Source organism: Colletotrichum lupini, chromosome 4 (assembly GCF_023278565.1).
Source record: "Colletotrichum lupini chromosome 4, complete sequence".
NCBI lineage: Eukaryota > Fungi > Ascomycota > Sordariomycetes > Glomerellales > Glomerellaceae > Colletotrichum > Colletotrichum lupini.
Window position 1 is genome coordinate 1,543,301 of NC_064677.1, and position 27,675 is coordinate 1,570,975.

Here is a 27,675-nt window from a genome sequence, read left to right on the forward strand (position 1 = left end):
GGTTCAAGGAAAGAATCCCGTGGTATCAATATCTGGAAGGCTGTTGAAGGCATTCACCAAGTTCTGGCGTATGGAATTGTCAACAGCGTTGCCAGTAACAGCAGGGTTGCGAGCCAACTCGGGGAGCCATTGGTTGCCGACTTCCTGAGTGACGTCCCTCATCTTCTCAAGTGTAGTTTTGAACCATTCATCAAAATGGTTTACTGCGTTCGGGCTGGCACCGCCGTGAGTACTCGCGTAATGCTGCTCTGCAATCCGGAGCAGGTCGCGGAAATCATTGACGACCTTTTTGAGCTTGTCGTGAAATCCTGGACGCAAATGGTATCGGTAGACGGAAAGGACCTGCGTCAAACATGGTCATTAGTACCCACGGTCCATGCAGATGACCTTTATTGATTTGATGGAAACCTCACCTTTTTGATCTGGTCCAGCGCGTCTTTCGGACAATTTCCATACACAAGATTCTCCATCTTCGTGGGGGAAACGAGGTCGTCTCTGAGTGTCCATAACTATAAATCGACCATCAGTCATTATTCCGGCTAGAACGTGGGAGTATGTGAACAGTCAGTCTCACCTTCTCCTTAAGCAAATTCGCGTCTTTGATCATCAAGGTCATCACCCCACGATTCGTCTTACTGCCCAGCGTATTCATCAACATGTTCTGAATCGTTTGACCTGCCGCGTTGGTCTGCTGTAGCGACACAGTGAAGAAGTCAAAAGGTACAGCATATCTAGATTCACCGACATCGGCAGCAAGTCGCCCAAAAAGCGCATCATCTCCCCAAATGGATGTCATCTTGCGTTCAAAGGGGTGATCGTCTGCAAAGCAAGCGAGGCCGAAGTCAGCTCGTGTAGTCGAAATGTACAGAAACACAACTTACTCTCGTATCCCTTGATCATCGGACCCGTGGGCCCATTGGGAAGGAGATCGATGACGATTGGATCAAAGTTGGCACAATTTGGGTCGTATGTCCAAGCATCGGCAAAATGTGTTCTCTCTGTGTTCACGTTCAAGTCGCCAGGGGAGGGATACTGTTCCGAATTTTAGTATGGCCAAAAACATCATGGGGCCCAGGACTTCAACATACGGATGGTGCGTTCCAAGGCAAACTCGCTTGGGCGCGTGTAAAAGGGTCGACAGCAATCCAAGGATAAGGCTTCTTTTCGCCTCTCTTCTGCAGAGCTGTCGTCTCGCCGTCCTTGCTCCAGTTGATGCAAGTATCGTCGTCCTCAGCGCAGCAATCATCTCTAGTGCAGGCACAGGTAATGGTGCAGGTACCATCGCCATCACCATCACCTCCTTTGATGGCAGCATTGATGCTTCCTAAGTTGCATACGACGTATCGGGGCCATTGGGTGCCCAATTGGAGATAGTAGTCGTACCCTTGAGCCTGCTGGTAGTCGTGAAGATTGGCGTAGGACAGACTATTGAACTCAGAGTACGAGAGCATTGTGTTGTTCCAGATGCCTTTTGTCGACTCTCGCGGTGTTCCCATGAAGAGCTCCGAAACCATCTTCTCCATGTACTGCTCTGTCGCGAAACTCTGGATATCGCCAATACCCCAAATCTGACGGCTAACAAGCGTGCCTGGAGAGCAGAGGTAGTGTTAGTAACATACATCGCGCTACGTGGACAGGTTTATATGCTCAACAGACCATTCGAATAGGAGGCAGATTGCTCATCTCGAGCCTTGAGCGGGTTTCCGAAAAAGATGTTACTTGAACAGACAGGATTCGACATGAACACTGGTGGAAAGCAACGTGGATCAGCAGCTAATTTCCTGGTCGCTTCAAAATCACTCACACTTGATGTGACTCTCAAAGTATTCGTCCTCGCTGTTTTCATACCGAGTGGTTGAGGTCGTCCAACCAGGCTTACAACACCTTGCCCTAGCACCACCGCCTGAGCATCCCGTGTGCTCCATGGCAACCATGGTAAGGCCACCAGAGCATGACGGGTCGCAGAACTTCAAGCCTGTGTCTTCATCTGTCCACTGTTTCAATAATTAGCTCGGTGTGATTAGTCAAAGCTCCCGTCACTCGGAGAATGATACACCATCACCCAACGCTTGGCCTCCAAAGCCGGACTGGGTGACTTACATCTGTCATGCCTTGCCATTCACAGTCCTTCCACTTTTTGTCTTCTTCAGGTTGATCGCAGCAGTACTTATTCTTCTTTGAATCTTCCATACCTCCCTTGTACCAGGCTCCCCAGCACATTGCATCACCACTACCGTCACCGGAGAACGCGATGACGTCGGAACCGCAGGTAGCCTTTTCGCAACTTGGCCAGGTGCTCGAAGCAATCTTTGCACTCCAGTCACATTGAGAATATAGCTTCATGTTGTCAGTTTCCACTGAGCAACAAGCTGCTTGATAACTCCTGATTGGCGAGAAGCCTCCACCCTGGGTGTGGCAGTACTCGTTGTTGCTGCCGATTTCCTTATAGCCGCTGGGGCAGGATTTACCACCTAAGAGACGAGCGTCAGATAACTTAACCGTCAACAGGGAAAGTAGCATACTTACTATCGCAGTCGCCATTGTTGTGTTTATACCACCCGCAAGTTGGCTTGTTGCCGGGAGGACAGCATAACTTACTATCAAGCAATGTCAGTCCGAACGCTTCAATGCAAATTCAGCAACTCACTGTTCTCCACGGCCACCGCAGCCTGCCCCATTGACCATGTACTCGTTCTTCCCTGCACCTGGGCCACTTCGCATCATACGAGTCCAGTCTGAAGGGCAATTTTCTTCGCAATTGGTCCATCGACATTGTTTGTGCTCCTCAACATCGGTGACATAACCGTCGTCTTCTTCCGTAGCCATCTCAGAAGTGAATAGTCTAGGAGCGACGCGAGACAGAGCCATCGAGTATTTTCCTGCTCTGGTGTCGTGTGAGATGGCCCAAACCATGACACCGCCGAGGCATAGACTGCGAGCGTAGTCCGCTTTGAGACGAAGAGTCTCCTCATCGTCGAAGGTGAGCCAGTTGTTGCCGCCCCAGGTGACAATCTTAACGGCAGCATCTTTGTTCAGTGTTGCCTTGGCCCCCTGCTCAGAAACGAGCTGTTCAATCTCTGAGTTTAGGGCGACGCCAACTTCGGCGCTGCAGGCTTGAGCGTACGTTCCCGACTCGTATGTACACCCGGGAGACATGCAGGAAAAACTGCTAGCGATGAAACCGCGTCCATAGAAGGCGAGGCCTAGCGTGACTTTGTCCTTGTCTACACCATTGCGCCAGAGGAGATCAAGACCCCCCTTGATCTCAGTCAGGTTCGTATGGCTGTTCAAGTATGGTCCAACACTGTTCCAGCCGACATTAGCCATTGTACTGCGCAATCATAGTCCGATGACAAATGGCGCCTTTGGAGAAGACACTCACAACTCGTTCGGCTTATCCCATACACCATGGAAGTCATAGGTCATCATGTTGAAGAAGTCCACGTGCGGGGAGAGAGCCTTGAGATCAAAATGCTGGAGATACCCTGAGGAAGATGGTTAGACATCGTTGGCAAAGTGGAGAGGGCTCAAGGTCAGCTCACAATAAGAGGCCGGAAGAGTGTGCTAACTTCGTATTTCTTCAAAGCTGCTTTCAGACTTTTCATGAATTTCGGAAAGTTGGCAAAGTCCTCAGGTCGTCCGCTTCGATCGTCGGCCTCGGGATATTCCCAATCAAGATCAATGCCATCCTGCAAAGTAGCATCGATGTTAATGAAATGCTCTGTTGTATGCGCCATATTGGCACAGTGTTTTCACTTACCAAGTCATAGGTTTCCAACATCTTGATCGTGGAATCGAAGAACTTCTTCTGGGCACTAGCAGACCTCGCAATATCCGAGAAAGTCGTCGCAGTTGGACCTGGGTCATTGAATGTCCAACCGCCAACAGCAATCAGAACTTTGAGATTGGGGTCCTTGGCTTTGAGAGCAGAGACTCGCTTGTACATCTCGAGGTCTTCCTTCTTGGCAGGCACAATCTCAAAAGTCGTGGGATTGATGCTGGCAAAGGCAATGTTGATGTGAGAATAAACGCCACGAGGAATTTGCTCTGGGTAGAAGCGGTTGCAAGATCGCGAGGCAGACCATGTCTCATAGTATCCCACGACACGCTTGAACTTGCTACTCTTGTCGACGGTACAGCTAGGCCTGCTGACCTTCTTGTTACCGCAGAACTCTTCAGTGGTTCCGCAGAAACCGTGTTTTGAGCAGCAAACCTTTGATAAAGCACGTGGTCAGTGGATAACTGTTTGGTATCAAAAAGACTACACTCACGTTCAGCGGGCATGTTGTCTTGTTGACGTAGTCTTTGCCAAAGCCACCAGGGTCGCATTCTGCTTTGCGATCGCAGTTGTTAGTGCAGACGGATTTGCTGCAGTCTGAACTGTGTATCAGTACTCAGTAATCCGGTGAAGAAGCAGACACGTTGGGTCTGTGCTTACAATCAGCTCCGAAACCACAGAAGCCGAATTTACTGCAACATCCGACCTTGCATGGTAGAGATGCGCTACACTCGGTACCCTCCTGAGCGTTGGTACTTGCGAGCAGGCATGAAAGGAAGATTAGAAGAATTAGAGAGAAGAAACTCCTCGAAGACATCATCATGCCCAATCTGCTCGATCGAGACGGTCGAGACCTGATTAGTTGAGTATAGAACTTGGAAAGACAGAGCGCAAAAGCGAAGAAGTACACTCTCAACAGGAAGTAGGCCAGTGTAATATTTCAGCGGTCGAGGGCACCACACCCATACGATACTCGGCCCCTTGGTCCATCAGATGTCATACCCTTGATAGTCCGAGATAGACTCGATAACTTCATATGCAGTCTTCAGGGGCCCGCGGAAGAGTGGGAGTGCATCGGAACGGGCGACATCACCGTTTTCGCCACTGCGAATAGCTTCCTCTGCTCATTCTCGCGGTGTTGCGTGACTCGAACTCAATCTTCGGAGATTGGCTGACGGACTTTGATCGAAACTGGAAGACGAGGTGCATCAGGCATAGTCCACAATCACGCGGTGCTTCCTTCAAGCAGTACCTATGGCGAGCCAGGAAAGTCTATAATCTTGCTTGAGTATGCGGGTGCCTGAACGAAGCGTGTCCACCCTCTTTGATACTTGCATCACAGGAGATCCAACGGCAATGAAGGGTCAGCTCATTAAGTATATTACTGGTCAGAATGTACGAACAATCACGGGAGCAAGTGAAAGTCCGAAGAAATCAGGGTTCAGGACCCTGAATAGCGCGCCCCATTATCCAGGATGGCAATCCGTCAACCGTGATATGCCCCATGCTCATCAACTCGCCAAGGTCGATGATTTGTGAGAGGAATTCTTTCTTCAGTCGAGACATAAGCTTGTTTCCTCGCGAGCCGGCTTGGCTATCCCGGAGCGGACCGACCGACCTCAAAGAGGAGAGATTGCCGGCTGTACCTTGCAGACCGGGTCAAGTGCGATGCAACCCATGCATGCGCGTTCGATTTGGCATTTCGTCGCCTGATGACTGTCGATGGTTGTATCCTTGACGGTGTGTCTCCGCCTCTTTCCGGAATCCAGCACTCCGTATAAGATATTTCTCTCTCAAAATGGCTGCCTAGCGGCCGCTGCGAGGACATATTTGCCACGACCCACCATTTTCCATCGGAGAGGACTCCGGAAGCCCTTGCATTAGTGCTGATTGCCCATCAGGACCTGCAGGAAATTATGGTATTCTAAACTTCTTCATTTACACAGGAATGTGGTCAATCGGAAGAATGAACTCATTAGGACTAGAGATAGGTATAGAGAGTGGACGTCTGGGCTTCCTATTAAGCATAGCCAACTGTTAGTATCCCTATTATAGGGTAGTTGGTTCGAACCGTAGTTAACGAAGAGATCAATTAAACTATATAAATATCTACGTAATAGGTGTAAAAAGGAGGTTCTAACCGTAGGTTAGGCTAGCTACGATAATTATAAATAGGGCCCCTAATTAGCCCCTACGTAGTTAGCCGTATACCGCAGTTAAATTAAATTTCTAATTTAATACTAACTTTCTTTTTCTTTTATTAATTTAGCCGCTACGGTTAGAGGTATAATTTAACCTCGGGCCCGTTTACTAAGTCGTCTCCTTTTCCCCCTTTTCTTTACTCTTTTTATATAACCTATCCCTCTATTTATATAATAACTTTTTTATTACTTACGAATTACTCTAATCCCTTATTTAGTATTATTTTTATAAAAGCGTCTGCGAGGTTATTTTTATTATTAATTTAACGGATCTCGAGTATCTTGCGCTTTTCGTATAATTACCTAAGGGCTATAATATCGATTACAAGCCTCTTTTCCTTTATTATTCCTAATTTAATAAGGTATTTATATAATAAATAGGAATTAATATAAATAACTATTAAAATAAGTAAAAAGCTAATTTAATTAATAATCTTCCTTAGTATTATTAAAATCGCGTAAGAGAGGTTAATGCTATTAACTATACCATAGACCTCTAATATTAATATACTTCTCGTTACCCACTTACTTTTAATTAACGAGTAGTAAATTATATTACTATATATAATAAATTCGCTCTTACCTATACTCTCGTTAGCTAGGATAATAATATACCCTAATTACGAAATAAGGTTATTATTATTCGTAAATAACCTATTAATAAAGACGTAAAGCTTACTAATTATAAAGTCGATTAAGTAATAGACGAGACCTCGATCGAGATTCGTTTATTACTACTTAAGCTACTTATTAAATACCTCGACGTCCCGTTTAGTTAGATCTATAGCTTACGCTATTTTAATATAGTTAAATATTACCTTAGGCTAATAAATACTTATAATATATACCCCTCGCGCGAGCTTAGCCTTATACTACTTTTTAATATTAGTTATATTTAGATTAACGAAGTTAATCTTCTCGCCCTACCCCTTTTACTAAAAAACGACGGTTTCCCTTTTAATTATAAAAATCCTACTATTAAATACTAAGAGGGTATTTATTATAAAGACCTCTTTTAGCTTTGCTATAAAGCCCGCTTTTTAAAGCTCCTTATCCTTCTTTTTTATAAAATTAATATTAAATAAGCCTAATATATTATCGGTTTATATTCTAATAATCCTAAATTAGTCGCCTTTATACTCCGTAACTAATAAGTACGGGTCGTATATAGAGGTAACTATTAATAGTTAATTAATATAAAAATCGTAATAAGTAGCTTATTAATAAGTACCCGATTCTATGAGCTTATATAGTAGCTTAAGTACTTTAATAATCGTACTTTCTAAGTACTTACTAGCTATTTCCTTTAGTAAATAAGCTAGGATTTTCCTTATAAGCCCTATGGCTAATTAAGTATAGGCTTAGGTAATATTACGGCTCTAAGTCTTATATCCCTTCTTCTATAGCGATATTATTAGTATTATTATTAATCGTTAGCTATAGCGCTATATAATAAGCGATTATATAAGTAGCGTTGCCTTTTTAACATCGCCGTACCCCTAAATTACGTATTTAAACTTCTTATATAGCTAGGGTATTCCTTTCCTTTTAATTTTATAAACTATTTATAATTTAAATATACGAAGGTTTATATATTTTTCTAAGTCGTATAGGATAAATCAATAGACCCCTCGATCGTAAAGAGTATCTATTTTAATAAGATTTAATCCCTTATACGGCTTTTTAATAATTATAATTACGCCTTCTTTACGTAGTTTAACTACTAGTTCGAAATCGGCTTTCTTTTTTACTATATAAAAGGTATTAATTACCTCGTCGCTAGTAATAAATTACTACGTTAAGGCTTACCGTCGTGGTTTTTTACGACGTCTCGCTAGTAGTATTAGTACCCGTTTAGTAATTTCCTCTTCCTCGTCGTTTATTAATATTACTATAACGATTTTATTAAGGATAATTTCCTATACCTCTACTACGGGTTATATAGTTTCCCCTAGCTCTTCTTCTTTTTATAAGTTAGAAATTACCTCGTTAGGATCTATATAATACGGTCTAACTACCGTAATTAATACTTTAAGTAGCTAGTTACGATCTCTCGTAACTATATAAAAGCGCTTATTAACGGAAATTAACTTATATAGCCTAGCCTATTATTAGGTGATTTCGCACTATATTTATATATCCGAATTTAGTAATATATTTAGATTTTCCCCTATATCGGGCTTATTACGCATAATAATTACCTCGTTAACTTACCTTTTTATACTTACTTCGCGTAGTACCCGTATTACTTTTTTAATTACTCGGGCTCGTTAGCTTATACTTAGTAATAATAACGAGGCTAAGGTCGTTCTTAAATATACTCTAAATACTAATAGTATTAATATAAGTCCGTTAGGCCTTATAATATCGTTATAGTATTTAAGTACTATCTAGAGGTATTCGTCGTTAGTAAAATCCGGATTTTCCTTTTTAATAATTCTAAACGCCCTTTTTAATTATTAGTATACCCTCTCTACCTTTTTAATACTATAGTGCGCTTTAATAAGTACGACTTTTAGCTATATACCATAGGCCGTCGTATTATCCCTAAATTCTACTAACTTAAAGCTAGTATTAGCGTCGGTTTTAATACCGTTTAGCAGTCCTTAGTATATATTAATTTAGCTTTTTCGTAGGGCTACTTATACTATTTTTATTTATAAATCCTAGAGGAATTACCTTACTTAAAAAGATATAGCTACGTCGATTATATATAATACTAGCCGACTATTTAAATAGAAGATATTAATAACGATTTCTTAGTTAAAGTTAAGCTTATTACGCAATTTAAACTTAAATTTGCGTAGGCTCTATGCATTTATTTAGTATTAGTAACATACTTTTATTAATTACTCTAGCGCCCTTATTTCGATATTATTATTACTTAATTATTTTAAGAGGTTATATAGCCTCGTAACTAACGGGTACCCGAATCTCTAATATAGTTTTTTAAGCTTATTTTCCGTTAGGTAATTAATCGACTTCGTATCGTTAGTAAGCTTTATAAACGTATACCCCTATTATCGTTCGACTATTTCGAAGTGCTTATTACTAAAAATTCTATTCCTTATGTTATTAAATATAATACCTAGTCGATCTATGTTTTTTAAATATAAGAGAAATGGGGTATTAATAGGTAAAATATAGAAAGTTATTATTCCGAAGTACGTCTCTACTTCTATTATACTTAGGGCGACGATTTCTTTACTTAGGCTAAAACTAATCCTTATAATACCCGCCGTCGACGTATTAAGCGTTACTAATACGATCTTCTATAGCGCTTAGAATTACCCTTTTTTTCTAATTAACTATTACGATACCCTAGTATTTAGGATAATCCTATAGAAATTATTTAAGCCGTACCTTTTATTTATATAAAATACCTATACGAGCTTAGTATTCGAGGGATTTAAGTAATATAAAAAGGACCCCTCTAGCTACCCCTAGATATACTTAGTACCATATTCCTTTTTTTTAAATATTAAAAGAGATAGCGTCTTTTTTTTAATTATTAAGAGAATAGGCTTTGGCCCTATTAAATTCGCCCTTTTAGCCGCCTCCGTATTTATTATCTAAAAGACCTTCCCTTACTATCCGTAAATAAAAGCTTACTTATTAAGAGCTTTTACTACCCTTTATTTATTTAGCCTTATATATTTTCTAAAAGCTAACGGGGTAAAAAAAGAGTAGTTAATATTATCAATTTCGTTATAATCTAATTCGTTAATATAGGGGGTAAGATCTTCCTTATTTTCTAAATCTTTTATAGGGGGTATATACTTTAAACTATTATCTTAATTACTATTACTAAGTTCCGTGCCCCCGGATCTTCCCTTATATATAATAAGGAATTAGTTAAACTAACGAGGGCTAGTTTTATTATCTACTACCCTTAACTTTTTATACTATTCGTACGATTTAGTACGCTCTTTTTTAGAATAGTTACTTAACTAATATTTTCTTTTTTATAAATATAGTATTACTTTTTCTATTACCCTACCCGTAAGTTAAATCTCTACTTATTTAACGAATCTAGGCCTCCTTATTAGTAATTACTATATTTAGCCTCTTTTCTTTTCTTATTATACGTTTAATTAACTTAATATTATTAGTAAGGGCCGTCGTACGCTTAGAAATAGGTTTAGTGCGGCATTCTTATTTTAATATTAAAGCTAGATCTTAGCTTTAAATAAAACGTTTTATAGTTTTTAGGTACCTAGTATAGGGTTATTTTTACCTCTAGTATACGCTAGATTATAATATAGAAATATCCAATTCTCCGTTTATTTATCCCCTTATTTAGCTAGGTTTTTACTAGCTTATTAATTTAATCGATAAGCTTTTTAAAGATCTCTACTTATAATTTACCCTCTATTATCCTAGCTATAAATATAAAAAAAATTACTCGTAGCTTAAATAGGAGCTCTAGGTTCTTATCGTAAGTCTCAAAGCGGCTTTAGATTATATTAATTATATTAAAAAAGTCGTTTTAATTAAGATTATACACCGCTTTATAATAATAATTAGAGGCTTTGCTTATGAGTACGATATTAATTACCGAATAGTACTAGTATTCTTTAATTTTAACTTTTTTATAGTAATTATAAAATATCGTTAGGGTTTTTTATAAGACCTTATACTTCCCCTTAGAATATAATTTCTTTTTTAAAAAGATTTTCTTAAAGTCTATAAATTACTTCGTATTTACTATTAGATTTTCGGTTTTTATATACGATCTTTATGTTACTATATATTATTAATAACTTCGGGTTATCTACCTCTTTTTTTATTAGCTAATCGGCGCTGAATTTTACGTTAGTAGTAGTAATAAGTTATAAATCGAAATAGGTAGAATTATTAAGTATCGTACTTTTAGTACTATATTTTACTTCGGTATATCTTTTTATAATAATAGATTTCCGTTAGTAATTATAGGGAGGAAATCTGGGTCGTTTACCCTTTTTTTTAAATTTATTAAAGTAATTATACGCTCTATCGACCTATGCTTAGTTCTATAGTACGAATTCCTCTTTTATAATTATCGCTATTAGTATTTTATATAGCTCTTACGATTATAATTACGCTAATAATACCCCTCGCCTATAAAAGAATTTATTAATTACTTTTATAATTCTTAGGCTTACGCTCGCAAACTATTCGTTTAGTTAGTAACTAAGGTCGTTTGCAATCTCGTAAAATAGGGGTTACCCCTATAGCCCCTTTTTCTTATAAACCTTAGTTAAATAGATTAATACTACGTTAATTTACTTACTATTAAGCTAATTCGCGATTCTATATATCTACGTCCCCTAATAGTCCGGGTTAATATTTACTTATTTATAAGAGATTAAGATTTTATTTAGGATCGGGTTTCGTCCTCTTTTTTTTTACCCTAACTCGCTAAGGGTCGTGCTCTAATTTATACCCGTATTAATAGTTATTAATATATTTAATTTTAATAAGGATATATCTAATCCGTGCGCTAGTTATAATAAATCCGTACTTTTACTACCTAATGAATTTATTAGGGTTTAAGAGATTCCTACTTCCTCTTACCGTCTCGCTACTACTTTTATTTTTATTATTTTTAGTAATTATTATTACTTTTCTAAATCGCTAACTATTATACTTATTAAGATCCTCTTTTTTATTTAATATAAAAGGGTAAGTTTTAGTAATTCTTTTTTATAATAATGATAGTAAACGTTTATATTATTATAAAAAGATATAGTAATTAGTCTCGAGATCTTTATTAATTACTAATTTCCGCTATCTTATATATTTTTAGCCTCTTAAGCCTTATACTCTCTATAATCTCTAAATAGCTTCTTTCCTTAACCTACCTTTTTTAGGGTAGTATTCCGTAAGAATAGTTAAAAATAAACGCCGGGCGGCTTATAAAAGAGCTATATAAGTTATTAAGAACCGTATAGGCCGTTAAGTATAATTAACGAAGTTAAGCCCTCTTTTTTATAAGATCGTATATTTTAAAAACTTATTAAAAATACCTACTTATTACTTATACGCAGTAAGGTTAGATACCTTAGAGATCTTATCTTTTATAGCCTCTCGGTACCCTATTTTATATCTTTTAAGTAGTCTTTTTCGTAGCTTAATTATAGTTAAGTAATTATTGCTTACTAGCGATCCCTTTTATTACTTAGTTAATTTCTAATCGCGGGCTAGCTATAGAAAAGTCGTTTAGTAAAAAAGCTACTCGGGGTAATAATAAAAGGCTAGTTACTTAAGCAGTTCCGTTAATTAACATAATTTAATATAATAAACGTTAACTTCTCATAAGTAATAAAGGGCTATAATTACTTAATTCCGTGCGGTATTTAAAAATCGCCTCCTTTTTCGTTTATTTCTATAAGGTTAATTAATATAAATCTCTTATCCCGTGCGGTATTAAGAAGTCGTCTCTTCTATATAATAAGATACCTTATTAATTTACGATAATAGAATTTAATTACTAATTAGTATTAGTATCCCTATTATAAAGTAGTTAGTTCGAACCGTAGTTAACGAAGAGATTAATTAAACTATATAAATATCTGCGTAGTAGGTGTAAAAAGGAGGTTCTAACCGTAGGTTAGGCTGGCTATGATAATTGTAAATAGGGCCCCTAATTGGCCCCTGCGCAGTCGGCCGTACGCCGCGGTCGAATTAGACTTCCAATCCGACACCAACAAACTGCATACCCCAGTGCAAGCCATTATCGTAGGGCCAGAACGATCATGAACTCACAAAAACGAACACCCTTGTCCTGCCCGTGCTCCTCGCCAAGCACGTAAGCTTATTATTCTTCTTGCTTCCCACTCCACAGCCCAAGGGTCATGGCGGGGAGACCAACTGTGTTTGGGACTTTGGTCAAGTAAGGGCCTAAGTGCATATGCAACGACGGGTGACTCCGGAAATGAGACATTCAATTATCGATCTCATGACAGGATGGAGTCTTGCTGAATAGCGCTTGGTATAGATGATAACTGGAATCACCTTGAGTTTGTGACATTCTGTCTTTCTCACACGCATGCCTCGTTGAATTTCACCAGGTTCGTCGAAACCTGCAAAGTCAAGCACGATGGGTCGTCTCAACGTCCTGATGAGCAGCCTGCTATTCTTAGTCACTCTTTTCGCATGTCTTGCAACAACTGTCTCGGGTCATCAGCACTCGCATCGCAACCATGCTCACCTGCATGCTCGCGCCGACAACAAGAACTCCAGTGCCGCGAACATTGTAGAGGAAGCACTCGCTGCTCTTAAGCTTCTCAACAAAGCCAGAGTCGAGAATCCACACTTTAACAAGTATGAGTTTCATTCTGGCTCCAAGACACCGAGTCTTGCCCCGGCTTTGGATGCGCCTGCCGTGATCAGCAATGATACTACGTTGAGAAGGCGTCAAAGCCAGAACAACAGCAGTGCCGAGATCTCCGCTCCAAACTTCTCTATCTCCCCTGAGCTAGCCGAGGCCGCCAAAGTTCTGGCAGAGTCTACGCCTCAAGTTCCTAAGGGAAACCACAGCGAGGTGGCTAAAGCCATAAGAGAGAAGTATGCACACAAGACAAATGACACCAATACTCCAGAGTCGCCCAAAACTCCCGAGGGGCGGCTTTCGGTATACGGAAATGACAAACTGAGCAAGCGTGCCGAGGAGTGGTGGATGGTCAGCATGGGCTCATCCGGAACCAGTCCCTTCGCTCCTAGCGGTTACAAAGTGAGTTTAATTCTTAACCAAATCATCATCAGAGAGACTGAAAACATTGACTCTACGTAGGTTTGGAGAAACGTGAAAGATTATGGCGCAAAAGGCGATGGTGTGACAGATGATACAGATGCTATCAACAAAGCCGTAAGCGACGGCGTCAGATGCGGTCCTGACTGTGGCTCGAGCACGATTTATCCTGCTGTCGTTTACTTCCCGCCAGGGACGTATCTGGTCAGCAGTCCGATCGTTCAATACTTTAACACAGAATTCCTCGGCAATGTGAGTTGACATTGGAAATCAACGCTTGTGAGTTGCTGACATCAATGTTTAGCCTCTCGATGTACCAACACTGTTGGCTGCGTCAAGCTTCGTGGGCCAAGGTGTCATCAAGAGTGATGTCTATATCAGTGATGACGAGGAATGGTATGTGGAAATCCCTCTGGATGCTATCTCTGTGATGTGGCATATGCAACGTTAACGTCCCGGCGGTCTCGTCTGTTGTTGACTTCCTCTATCTCAGGTACCTGAACACTGCAAATTTCCTTCGAAGTATCAAGAACTTCAAGATTGACATCAGACCCGCATCTTCATGGACTTACATGTGTGGGATCAACTGGCAAGTCGCACAAGCAACATCTCTGGAAAACATCGAGTTCTACATGCAATTTGAGTCGGATGTTCCTGGCAACAACCAACAGGTTAGTTGATCTCTGAAATGCAAGCACCCTTTTACTCAAGAATACGTATCTCACATAGACCTACAGGGCGTTTACATGGAGAATGGATCGGGTGGCTTCTTAGCTGATCTCACCTTTGTTGGAGGTGCATTTGGGTATGCTTCCCGCCATTCTGGGAAGAATGCTCTGCAGAGACTGACCATTTGGTAGAGCATACTTCGGAAATCAGCAGTTCACGACTTCACACCTAGTGTTCGTTAATTCCGTTGTTGGTGTCCAGGTCCACTGGGACTGGGCCTGGACTATGCAGGACTTCATCTTTGAAAGTTGCGGGACCGCGCTTCTCGTCGTCGGCGGTGTAAGCCAGCCATTAACTTCTACTTGATTTTGGAAAGGAATCTGACAGAACAAAACCTAGGCTGGAGGTCCAAAGTCGACTGGACAAGGAGTGGGATCACTCATATTGGTGGACTCCATCATCGCAAACACCCCTAAGGGCATCGTCACAACGCTCTATGCCGAGAATTCTACCTCATTTCTGCTGCAAAATGTCGGGTTCTTCAACACCATAACGGCAATCACTGACAACGAGACTGGAAACATCCTCTTGAACGGCGGTAATTCTGTTGTTGTCGATAGCTGGGGTTTCGGTCGTATTACGAACGCTACCACGGGTGCTGGGCAAACATCCTTTGTCAATGGCGAACACATCGCTGTCATGGAGCGAAACGAGGGCTTGTTGGGTGACGCCTATGACAACCTGAAACCGAATCTTTTCACGAGAAGACGACCCAAGTACCAAGACGTTCTTTCTAGCAAGGTCATGAACGTCAAGACACTTGGTGCCAAAGGCGATGGCAAGACGGACGACACGAGCGCGCTGAATTCAATCCTTCAGGGTGCCGCGAATACCTCTTCCGTTGTATTCTTCCCCTACGGTGTTTACCTTGTGACGGACACTCTTCGCGTACCCGTCGGCTCCCGTATCATCGGACAGGTTTGGCCCCAGATCATGGGCACAGGAGACAAGGTTGGTAAAAGACCGTCTAAAATTGGTGTGTCCACCAAGTACTGATAAGCTAATTCATTCTATTCACCCACAGTTCTCCGACGAGACCCAGCCAAGAGCCGTGGTTGAGGTTGGTAAAGCTGGAGATGTTGGAATTGTAGAAATCACAAGTATGATGGTTACCGTCAAGGGGCCCACCGCAGGCGCCGTTACCATCGAATGGAACGTTGCTGAATCGAGCACCGGATCTGCTGGCATGTGGGGTGAGAGTTCCTGTTCAGTTCGAAATCATTCTTGGCAGGCGTCTAACAGCATTGCTTGACAGATACACACGTTCGTATTGGCGGTGCAGCGGGGAGTGATCTATCCACCGCAAATTGCCCCAAAGACTCTGGAATCGTCAACTCAAGGTGCAAGGCTGCTTCTCTTCTGATGCACTTGAAGCCCAAATCAACTGCATATCTCGAGAACGTTTGGCTCTGGACTGCAGATCATGACCTTGACAAGATCACTCTCGATCAAATCGACATTTATGCCGGCCGTGGTCTCCTCGTCGAAAGCGCAAAGGCTTGGCTCTGGGGAACCTCAGTAGAGCATAATGTCTTGTACCAGTATCAGTTCTCCAACGCGAGGAACGTGGTCATGGGAATGATCCAGACGGAGTCCCCTTACTTTCAACCCGTCCCTAAAGCACCCACACCGTTCACGACTGGCCTGTTTCCCAACGACCCGACATTCAGTGGCTGTGTGGCTTCCTCCTCCGCAACATGTGCCGTCTCTTGGGCAGTCCGAATCATCGACTCTTCTTCCATCTACATGCTCGGTGCCGGACTCTACAGCTGGTTCATCGACTATAGTCAGGACTGTTTAGACACAGAGAACTGTCAGGAGCGCGCTATGGGAGTACAGCAAAGCAAGGACATCTGGATCTACAACCTCTGCACCAAAGCTATCGTTGAGATGGTGTCGCCTTTGGGTAGTGTTCCAACATATGCCAAAGACAACGTGAATGGATTCCTGGCCTCCGTCTTAGCATGGCTTCAGGGTTCCACTGACGTAGCAGGCGAGCGCGAGTTTGAAGGTTATCGTGTATGGACGAGCGGAATGCTGGAACAGCTCTACGGCCTCGTCTTGCCAGAGACCTGCAGCAGTGCTTTGACCGAGATCATTGCATGTGATAATCGCACTGAAGATTATCAAGGGCCCGGTATTCGCAGCTGGCTTGGGAATGTCAACGATACCGACAGCGTGTGCGCTGAGTCTTGCGGAAAGAGCCTGAAGACTTGGTTTGACAGTGTTTCCATCGCTTGCGCGGAATACGAAGTCAACGATGCTCTGCCAACTCTTCTCGGAGGCCGCATTTGGGATGGGTGGAACCAGACTTGTTTGAAGGATACCGACAGTGGCAAGTATTGCGGTGAGATCATAGACGGCTTCACCACGGTCTCTACCATTGAAGAGATGCCCAAGAACGAGCTTTGCTCATTCTGCTGGGTGGAGCACTATGCCATCCCTCAACGTTCACGGTACTCCAAGTACGACTCCTTTATCCAGTCTCAATATGAGTATACGGTCACCGAGTGCGGTACAGCCGGTGTCAACACGACTATACCCGAGACACCACTCATCATCGAAGACCCGGCAACTTACTGTCAGACTGACAAATGGTACACTACGGCTGAAGGGGACACATGCGACACAATAGCCCAGTCGAACAGCGTTTCTTCAGCAACACTTTACTTCGAGAACCCAGACACGATCTTCGATTGCTTCAATATCGAGGCCGGCTCCAAGCTGTGCATCCCGCCGCCCTGCACTCTCACATGGGTCATCCAGCCCGACGATACCTGCGCCTCAATCGAGTACAACCTGACCATGACAGCCGTTACGCCGGTACTCGGTAACACACAGAAGTACAATCGGTGGGTGGACAAGAACTGCGAAAATTTACACATTGCCAGCGCCGCCACCTTTGGCCACGTTCTTTGCATGTCACCGCCGGACGGCGCCTACGCTGGCAATGACACCGTCAACGGGGATACGACCATCCCTACTAATGCACCAGGATACAGTGAGGAAATCATTGATCCTCCTGTGGGAGCAGAAGTAGCGGATGGCACAACTGTGTATTGTGGCTCATGGCATGTTGCGGCTGTGAACGATACCTGCAGTACGATAGCCTTTAGCAGTGGCACGACGATTACTCTTTTCCTGGATGTCAACCCCTCTCTCGGAAAGGAGGTTGCGAGTTGCACGGAGAAGTTGGTTGAAGGAGACGCGTACTGCGGATTGCCTTTCGTTGTTTGGGATGAACTTGATAGTTCTTGGTAGTACGCGCTGAAGATACGGAATGTCTTGGTCGCATTCGTATTCTGTACACCTGGAAACATGTTAGCGGTATTAGTCCAAGCCGACGCTCGTCCATCTTCATGTCAATATTTCCATTTTTGGGTTTTTCCTCTGGATAGGTAGTGTGAGAGTAATGCTGTGACGTCTATCTTTTCAATTGCCACCTACGTAACACAATTTCACCATCTTTCTCGTTCTTACCCGGTCTGCCTCTGCCAAACAGAATTGAGTTGGTCTCATGCTTGACGCGAGCCGGAATGTCTCCCCGCCGGCGCCGTAGCAACTAATCTCCACAAATTCGAGTTAACCTCAAAACGGTTGGACCATGAATGCCGTTCCTCCTCATTCTTTTTATCCCCTTAATTATGTCATCCATCCAACCTGTCTAACAAGCAACCCCGCGTCCGCGAGTAGGAACCCCGTCATTAGCAATTGACTTCTCTCCTCGTGCGTGAATCGTCCATTCGCCAACTTTGGACCCCAGGCGCTATACGTCTTCACGATCACTGCCTTTAGCGAAAGCTTGCATCGTCCAGGATGGGTTTGAATGTGGTGTTGTTGGTCCAAGCATTAGGCGCACTTGCAGCGTTCTACGTTGCAAAATTTCTTATCCGGCTGATCCAGGTCAGGTCGAGAGTGCGGGCCGTCTCCAAAGATCATGGAGTGGTATGTAGTCAATCTGGAAAGCTCATATGCTCCGAGTACTTGTCTTGATGTGGATCAACCCAACTGACTGATGATGCGCTACAGGATGTTCTTCCGCACTCGTTCATCTTTGGCCACCTTTTGCTTGTTGGCAAATTGATGGCAAAGCAACCTCCGGGACTCAATGGCCAAGTGCTCCCGCTTTTACTGTTGAGAGAATACCCGGACCTCTGCAAGAAAGGGCTAGTCTACGTAGACACCTGGCCCATCGGCCCGCCCATGATTGCCGTCTTTCACCCAAAGATTGCAGATCAATTCACACAGGAGCGTTCGCTACCAAAACATTCCATGATGAAAGAGGAGTTTCACCCACTGACGGGGTGCGATGATCTTGTCAACATGGAGGGCCAGACGTGGAAGACATGGCGGGCCGTGTTTAACCCAGGGTTCTCAGCTCGGAACATCCTCTCATTAGTCCCTGCAATGGTTGAAGAAGCATTAGTTCTCAAAAAGTCTTTCGAGGCTCTTGCTGACTCGGGAGCAACTGTTGCTCTGGAGGACGGTGTAATGAAGGCCACTGTGGACGTCATCGGCAGAGCGGTTCTGTGAGTCCCTCCACTCGCCCCCATGAGGGGTTTCGATTCGAGAGCTTTCTCGGAAATTTGCTTCAGCTGACTGTCTCTGTCCTAGGGGGACTCGCCTCAATGCACAAACAACAAACTCTCCCGTTTTCAGAGCTCTGCAGAAGCAGATTGGCTTGCTGATCCCAGACAATAGCCCGCCTAATCTCCTAAAGTCTATCAATCCCTTGCGGCCGTTTCAGATGCTTTACTACAACTACGTCATGAAGCGCGAGATCGTTCCGCATATCGAGCGACAGCTCAAAGAAATTATATCAGAAAGAAGCAACAGTAATGGTCCCAAAACCGTCAACAGTCTAGCAATAACTTCCTACATCAAAGAGGTGTCCGCGGCTGGCTCCAAAGCCGAAGCGAAGCTCGACTCTCAATTCATCGACATTGCCGTTTCTCAGCTCAAGATATTTCTACTTGCAGGTCATGATACCACGGCTAGTGCTCTCTGCTTTGCCTGGTATCTTATGAGCAAGTATCCCGCTATTCTCGAGAAGGTGCGGTCCGAACATGATGAAGTCCTTGGGAGCGATGCAAGCGCCGCAGCATCTCAGATTGTCGAGAACCCCGCGTTGCTGAACCATCTTCCCTATACCAACGCCGTGCTGAAAGAAACGCTCCGCCTCTACCCACCAGTCGGGACGGTGCGACAGGGAGCTCCCGATGTGTTTATCACCGACCCGGAAACAGGCGAGCGATTCCCCACCGACGGGTTCATGATGTTCGTGGCATCGCAAGCGATGCACAGATGGGACACGCTTTGGCCAGAACCTGACACAGTCATTCCTGAGAGATGGCTAGTCAAGGAGGGCGATCCTCTTCACCCAGTGAAGAGTGCATTCCGACCCTTTGAGCTGGGTCCTAGAAATTGTATTGGCCAGGAGCTGGCTTTCGTTGAGATGCGACTCATCTTGGCGTTGACTGTGAGAGAGCTTGAAGTTGTGCCGCAATTTCCCGAGGACGCGCCAGAGGTTTTTGGGGAGAAAGGTTTCCAGTGGATGACAGGAACACAGATCACCGCTCATCCTAAGGAAGGGATGCCAGCTAAGATCGTTAGGAGGTAACAGGTTCTTGGGTTTGTTTCAAATCCTTTTTCGAGGGAATCGATGAACGTGTCCAATCAGTTCGTACTTCCACGAGCTTGTCTTTATCTGCAGGAAAGGGTGGCAGTTAGCACCTTACGTGTGATACTCACAACCAGTTCAAGAAATAACTAAACGCCCTGGACGCCCCCGCTTTGTAACACTCAAGACGTGAGAATAAGCTTTGGTGGTAAAGACATTCTATGAGAGATTCCATTTCGGGAAGAGACATCGCTAGTGCTGACGCTCGGCACCCATGTCTTTGCTCAGACAGCTGTGCTGAATAGACGGGAAATCTGTTGGTATCCGTATCACAGGATAATTGGTTCGAACCGTGGGTTGACGAAGAGGTCAATTTAACTATCTGATCTTCTGCGTAGGTGTAAAAAGGAAGTTCCAACCGTAGGTTGGGCAGGCCGCGGTAATCGTAAGTAGGTACGGCAGACTGCAAGAGGCACTCCGCCAAAACCGTTCTTTCCAATAGACCTACAGCTACCGTAAATTTTAGGCATTAATAGCGCGACTTTCTCGTATATATAAATAAATATTATAATAAATCCCGTATATTATTATAAGGAATTACTTATAACCGTAAGTAGTAGTAGTTATATAAGGGTAGTTATACTACTTAGCGAAAGTAGGGTAGCTAGGGGGCATATCCTCCTTATTAATTTATATTACTAATTAATTTCCCTTTCTTCTTAACTAACTTAATATTCCTTAAATAAGGTAAGTAATCTACCTATGCCCCTATAATTACTTATTAGCGATTATATTTTGCCTTATTATACTTTATACCCTTTTCTACTTTACTTTTATTATTATTACCTAATTATATACGCAATTATAAGTATAATATTCGCGATTTACTAATTAGAAATATTAATTAAGTATAATTAGGCAATTTTATATATAATTGCTAGTGCAATTTTTATTAATTAGTAATTATACTTCTTCTTAGGCTAATATACGCGCAATTATAAGTATAATTACGCGTATATACCTATTTATAATTTAATTCTTTTTATTTACTTTTTTCTTTAGTATTAACTATTTATATATATATACTAATAATTTTATATAGGATACTCCTTTTTTTAATAATCGCGTACGCTATATAATACTCATAATAAGCGCTTAATATAGCGTTCCGGCCCGTATTAAGGGTATATAGCTCCCGACGGTCCCCGTATACTAACTTACGTAGTACCCTAATAACCTTATATCTTATAAAATAACCTCTTACCTCCTTATTAATACGTATACCTCTATATAATAGCTTTTTTATTATACGGATTCTTATATTATTTATAAGCTCTTTATCTTCCCTTTTAAAGACTTTTTATTAAATCTGTGACCTTAGTATTATATAGGTTAGTATATACTACCTTATATTACTTAATATTACTATACTAACCCGTATAATCTAGCCCTAGCGTTAAATTAAGCTTAACCCTAAGATTACCAAAAATAGCTATTATATACTCCCGGATATTACCGTAACTCGTACTTAGGTTATTAATACTATCTAAACGACTATATATAGCGATACTAAGACTAGTACTAAGTCGTGCGCCCGTTATAAAGCCAGTAAAAGCATTTTTATTAATTACGTTACTTTTATAAGTAAGGGCTACTTTAGTTATAATTATATATCTATTATATATAAATATACGCTCGTTACGCCTCCCGTTATTATTCGTACGTTACCCTATACTACTTTATATCTATTTATAGTTTACTAACAGTTCGTACTAACTTATAATACGCTTACTAAGGTCGTTAAGCGCGGTTATAATTATAAAGGCCGTAATAAAGTCCGTATTAGCGCTCTATTTAAGTCTTTAAGTACTATCCCTATTATATACCTTTATATAATAGCAGAAGCCCTTAAATAAGTAGCTAAGTAGGCTAAAAATAATAAAAAGGGTATATATAATAATATATAGGATTATAAAGAGCGTTATTAACTTATATAAACTCTAAATAAGGAGTAATTAATTCGATATTCTTATATAGTATAATATAGGAGTTTATATAGGTATATATTAGGATATAGTACGGTTAGGCTTAATACCTAGGTAATAAGGCCCCTACGGAGTCGTAAGGTACTTACTAACTATAAGCTAGAGTATATACGCTTAGTTTAGCCCGTAAAAAGCCGTAACTAACTATATAAAGGCTCCCCCTAAAGTTTAACGTTTTTAGTAAAATTATAGAACTTTTATTTATTATATATTATTATTATATGCTTTTTTATCCTTTTTAGCGTTATAAATCCCTATAAGCGTTTATATTTCTATATATATACTTATAAGACCTCATAAGCAAAAGGATACCCCTATATATCGCTATAATTATATATAAATATTTACCCCTTATTTAAATTTCTTTTTTAGTTTCTTATTTTATATATTACTACTTTTTTAAAATAGTACGACTACGTATTAATTTTTTATTATATTGAACGATAATTATTATAAAGTTAGAGAGTAATTAGACTTATAATATAATTATTATATATATTTGTATAGTTTCTAATACTAGAATTATAAAGCGAACTTTTAAATATTAACTTACGAAATAGGACTTATAACGAGAAGAGCGTACGGTCTTTTCTAAGGATCTATTAATTCGTATCTAAGAATTATTTTTTTAATAATACTTAAATAATAAAGATATCCTTTTTTAATTCTAGTCTAAAGGATTTATAATTACGGTTATAAGATTATTAATACTTCGTTAATAGAATTAGCTTTAGTAATAATAAATACTAAAATAGTTCGTAATTATATAATAATAATTAAAAGAGTTCTTTTTTAATATACTAGAGGTTGCTTACCGTACTAAAGGGTATAATAAAGAGTATTTTTATATATAGGTTTATTAATAAGCTTATATTATTAGCTAAGATAAACTATACTTTATATATCGCAAAACCTTTTTATAATAAGTTTAAGATTAGTTAAGTAAAATAAGGTACTATTATAAAAAGTTTACGACTCCTAGACTAAATTATATTTAGTTTTTAAATACGTATAACAAGCTTTTACTATTTAAATTTAAGATCTATACTAGTATTAATACTTATTCGCGGTTTATTATATAGTTCTATATAAGGGTTTCTATTTATATATCCCGGAATATACTTATATAATATCTTACTATTATTTAATAATAGGGATTTATGTTATTACGAGTTCGTTTAAACCGAGAGAAAGAAACCGTTTTTATATTTAGTATTTATTACTACTTTTTATAATACCGTTTAATAATAAAAAGTCTAATTATATTCTATAATTACTAAATCTTTAGTAAAAGTATCTATAATATTAAGATTAAGAGTTAGTAGAATCGTTTTTATTAAAGTAGATTAGTATATTAATAAGTAAGTAATATATATCTTAATATATATAAATATACTTAGGTTCATAGGAATACTTCTAACTACTTAAGTTTTAAGGGCTATTCTATATAAATATACTCTCTAACTAAATTATACTTCTATTTACGTATATACTACTAATTTGTTCTAATTTTATTAACTTCGTATAAATTTAGAACTCTTATCGAATTCGTTATTAAAAAGGTTGCCCTTATATTATTTCTAGTTACCTATAGTAACTATATTATTAACTTACGTTACGAACCGTATAAGACTTTATATAGCTAATTAACTAAGACTAAGTTTAATAACTATTAAACGCTATTTAGAATAGTAATAATCTAGACGTATATCTTCCTTAAGCTACTTTATAAATTTATACTTTAATTATCAAGGGCTCCCTAACTATATTAGTTAAAAATACGAAGTTTAGCGAGGCTAATTATTCTTATTTTAAAGCGTATTAATATTTTTATATTTATTTAAAGTAGTATATACGTAATAAGCTCTAACTAAAAGTTATTTTATTTAGTAAACTATAGGGCGGTATTATATAGGTTAAGTAGAGATTAGAAGACTTTAGAATTAATCTTAGAATATTAAATAGCTTTATAATTATGAGCGATACTAAGGACGAAGAGGAATTATAAATATAATTATAGTTTACTCTAAACTATTTACTAACGAGAATACTCGTTTCTATTTTTATAATATAATAAGTTGTTTACTATTATAAATTTTATTTTCTTATCGAACTACTATAATCTCGTCTTTTCTATCGTTTTTATCCTTTTTAACCTTTTTCTTAGCCTTTACCTCCTTCTTAACGATCTTCTTTTCTTATTTAACTAATAATTCCTCTTTAATTTTTATTATTAGTTTAATACTAGTACTTATTAAAAGCCGTATTTTTAGAACATTTTTATACGTTATTTTGTTTAAAGTTTTAGTTATAATTAGCTTTATACAACCTTTTCCCTTCTTTATTAGCTAAGGTTTAATAACTAATAACTTAATTTTAGTTTAAGAAATAAAAGAAAGTTAGTAATTATCTTTTTTATATAAGATCGTAGTTTTAAAAAGGAATCTCTCTAAACTTATAGCTTCGTACGCTATTTCATAGTATTTTGAAATATTATAAAGATTCTTTATATTAATTAAAAATTGTTACGAAGGTAACTTTGTTTACCTTATTATTCGCCTTATTATCAATATTACGTAAGCAAACTATATACCATATTAATCTACGATTTCTGTAGATTATTATAGGTATTGATTATGTAAGCAATACTCTAGCACGTATAGCTTTAACGAGGTAATGCGGGATATTCTTATGAAGAATATAAAAAGTGAATATTCATATAGAAGCAAGAATATATGAATATAGGGGATATAAGCGTATATAAAAGAGGTTTTTGTAGTAAAGAGAGTAATATAGTTGAATTACTATATAAGAAGTTGCTTGCTTAACGAAAGGTCTAGGTAGGCAAATACACGCCTACATATAGGCATAAAAACCTCCTACTAGAATATTCCATTGCTTATTAATTATGATATAATTAATAAGCGTATACGTAAGTGAATGCGTAATCGTAGTACGTAATTCCGCCTCGAGTAAATTCCAGATTATTCAGTTACCTTCCAGTACTTTCCATTGCTCACGTAAGCTTATATAAGCAGTATTGCTTACATAATCAATACCTATAATAATCTACAGAAATCGTAGATTAATATGGTTTATAGTTTGCTTACGTAATATTGATAATAAGGCGAATAATAAGGTAAACAAAGTTACCTTCGTAACACTCCCTCTTTTGCCTTATTAGCTATGTTGAAATAGCTAACCAAGTACCCTAGAGTAGATTTCTAGTACCCTAGAGTAGATTTCTAGTACCCTAGAATAGTTTTTTGGTACCCTAGAACAATGTTTTGGTACCCTAGAGTATTTTCCTTAAAATATTCATAAAAATATAAGGAAAATAAATACCTATATTAGGGGTATAATATAGGTTAAATAGGGTTATTAGGATCGTTTAAGCCTATTAGCTTAACGAATTCCTTATGTTTAACCCGAGGTAAGGGTTTTGTTAACCCATCGGCAGGCAGTATAGTAGAAGGGAGATATTCTACTTTAATATTCCCTTTTTCTACTTCCTGTCGAGTATAATAATAATATAGGGCAGTATGCTTAGTCCTTTGGTGATATTCAGGATTATAAGCAAGAGATAATGCCCCATTATTATCGGTTTTAATAGTAATAGGTTTAATTTGATAACCTATTTCCGATAATAAATTCTGAAGCCAAATAGCTTCCCGAATAGCTTCCTGAAGTCCATTAAATTCAGCCTCTGTAGTAGAAAGTGCTATAGTAGACTGTTTTTTAGACTTCCAGCTAATCGGACCTCCATTTAGTGTAAATAAGTACCCAGAAGTTGATTTTCTAGTACTTTTACACCCGGCCCAGTTAGAATCAGTATAGCCTACTAATTCTACAGGCCCAATATTACTATTATAGGTAATATTATAGTGAATAGTGCCACTAAGGTATCTATAAATACCTTTTACTACCTTAAGTAGGTAAATAGTGGGCTTATGGAGGTATTGGGAGACGAAAGAGACTGAAAAAGCTAAATCAGCCCTAGTTACAACCATAGCGTATATTAAAGATCCTACTAGGTGCTGGTAGGTCTTTAATAGCTCTTTTGGAGGTAAATAGTCGTCTTTTTCGTTCCCTAAATCACTATTTAATATACCCGGATTTATAGGTATATTAGTGATTTTAGCTTCGGAAAAATCATTATTATTAAGAATTTCCTTAATATAATGACTTTGAGAGAGAGAAATAGTCTTATTAGACCGATTTCTAGTAATTTTGACGCCTAGGAAATTCGAGGCTTCGCCTAGGTCTTTAATATCGATATATTTCGATATTTTACCCTTAATTTCCTCTATATATTTAATATTTTGATTAAATATAAGGAAATCATCGACGTGGGTAACAATAAAAGCAGGATTTTTGAAATCCTGGTTGAAATAGGTAGCCTCATCGGATTTTAGAGGTAAAAAGCCTATTTTATTAAAAATAGACTTCAGCTTTAGTTGCCATTGTCTAGGGCTTTGTTTGAGCCCATATAAGGCTTTTAAAAGCTGTAATAACTGATTTTTTGATTTATCCCAATTTATTGTATTTAAATTAGGGTATTTTTCAAAAAATTCAGTTAAAAGTATATTAGAAGGGTCTATATATACCTCTTCTAATAAATCCCCATTTAAAAAGGCACCAATAACGTCAATTTGGTGTATATGCCAGTTTAAAGGGGCAGATAGGGCTATAAGTACCCTATAGGTAGTAGGATTACTTCCAGAAGCAAAAGTTTGGAAATAATCGACTCCATACTGTTGTTCGAAGCCTCTAACTACTAATCGGGCCTTATATTTATCAATATTACCAGTATTAATATTGATTTTTCGTTTAAAGACCCATCTAGTAGATAGTGGATTTTTATTAGCTTTATAGACCTTATTTGGGTCTATAGCTAATAAAGTACCCTTTTTAATAATAACCTCTAGCTCAGAATATATAGCTTTTAACCATTCTGATTTTTCTGAGCTATTTAGAGCCTGTTTTAGTGTATTAGGCTCTGGAGGTAGGGTAATACTCTGAGTAAAATCTTTATATTTAGATTTTTCTTCCTCAGATAATTTGGGAATTAATACCTCTATTTTAGAAGGTATTTCCTGAATATCTTCGATTTTATCAAAAATTTTAGAATATAAAGGAGGATTTACGCTTTCTACCCCCTCTATTCTATTATTTTGAATAAATCGAATATGCGAAGTCCGTAATAATCGAGATCGAAAAGGATTAGAAGGGCAATATATAATATATATATTATTACCTTCTTTTCCTAAATATATACCATTTTGAGTATAGGTATACATTTTATTCGAAGTGACTCGCTTTTGAGTAGGGTAATAAATAAGTACCCTAGAGCCGATTTTTCTTAGATTAGATAAATCCGGCTTATTATTTCTTTTTGGGAAGAAATAATCGAGAAAAGCCTCCATAGGGGTCTTTTCAAGGCGTATATTAGCGGTAAAATTAACTAATTTAGTTAATTCTTTCAAAATTACGTCCCATAAATATAGGGGTAATTTCTCCGCTAATAAAATAGTTCTAGCCTTTTCGATAAGGGCCCTATTAGTCCTTTC

The 27,675-nt window shown here is 39.1% G+C and overlaps 4 protein-coding genes across 4 annotated transcripts; 2 read left to right on the plus strand and 2 right to left on the minus strand.

Moving 5' to 3' along the window:
• Positions 1–3: 3 nt before the first annotated feature.
• CLUP02_07595 (glycosyl hydrolase family 18) lies at positions 4–4,700 on the minus strand (the record flags this gene model as incomplete). Its single annotated transcript, XM_049286589.1, has 15 exons — positions 4–342; positions 414–509; positions 575–819; positions 882–1,032; positions 1,089–1,588; positions 1,657–1,746; positions 1,805–1,994; positions 2,101–2,471; positions 2,527–2,597; positions 2,648–3,331; positions 3,383–3,474; positions 3,543–3,689; positions 3,761–4,213; positions 4,272–4,375; positions 4,439–4,700. Coding segments are annotated over 15 exons (3,795 nt in total), but the record flags the coding sequence as incomplete, so codon positions are not given.
• A 4,299-nt stretch (positions 4,701–8,999) lies between these two features.
• CLUP02_07596 (uncharacterized protein) lies at positions 9,000–9,236 on the minus strand (the record flags this gene model as incomplete). Its single annotated transcript, XM_049286590.1, has 1 exon — positions 9,000–9,236. A coding segment is annotated over one exon (237 nt), but the record flags the coding sequence as incomplete, so codon positions are not given.
• Positions 9,237–13,060: 3,824 nt separating this feature from the next.
• On the plus strand, positions 13,061–17,701 carry CLUP02_07597 (uncharacterized protein; the record flags this gene model as incomplete). Its single annotated transcript, XM_049286591.1, has 9 exons — positions 13,061–13,693; positions 13,754–13,963; positions 14,016–14,107; positions 14,205–14,382; positions 14,449–14,516; positions 14,572–14,719; positions 14,780–15,391; positions 15,465–15,633; positions 15,696–17,701. The coding sequence occupies 9 exons, from the start codon at positions 13,061–13,063 to the stop codon at positions 17,699–17,701; spliced, it is 4,116 nt and encodes a 1,371-aa protein (XP_049143734.1).
• A 555-nt stretch (positions 17,702–18,256) lies between these two features.
• CLUP02_07598 (uncharacterized protein) lies at positions 18,257–20,184 on the plus strand (the record flags this gene model as incomplete). Its single annotated transcript, XM_049286592.1, has 4 exons — positions 18,257–18,385; positions 18,470–18,969; positions 19,055–20,056; positions 20,121–20,184. 4 exons carry the CDS (start codon positions 18,257–18,259, stop codon positions 20,182–20,184), a joined length of 1,695 nt encoding a protein of 564 aa, XP_049143735.1.
• Between the last annotated feature and the right edge of the window lie 7,491 nt (positions 20,185–27,675).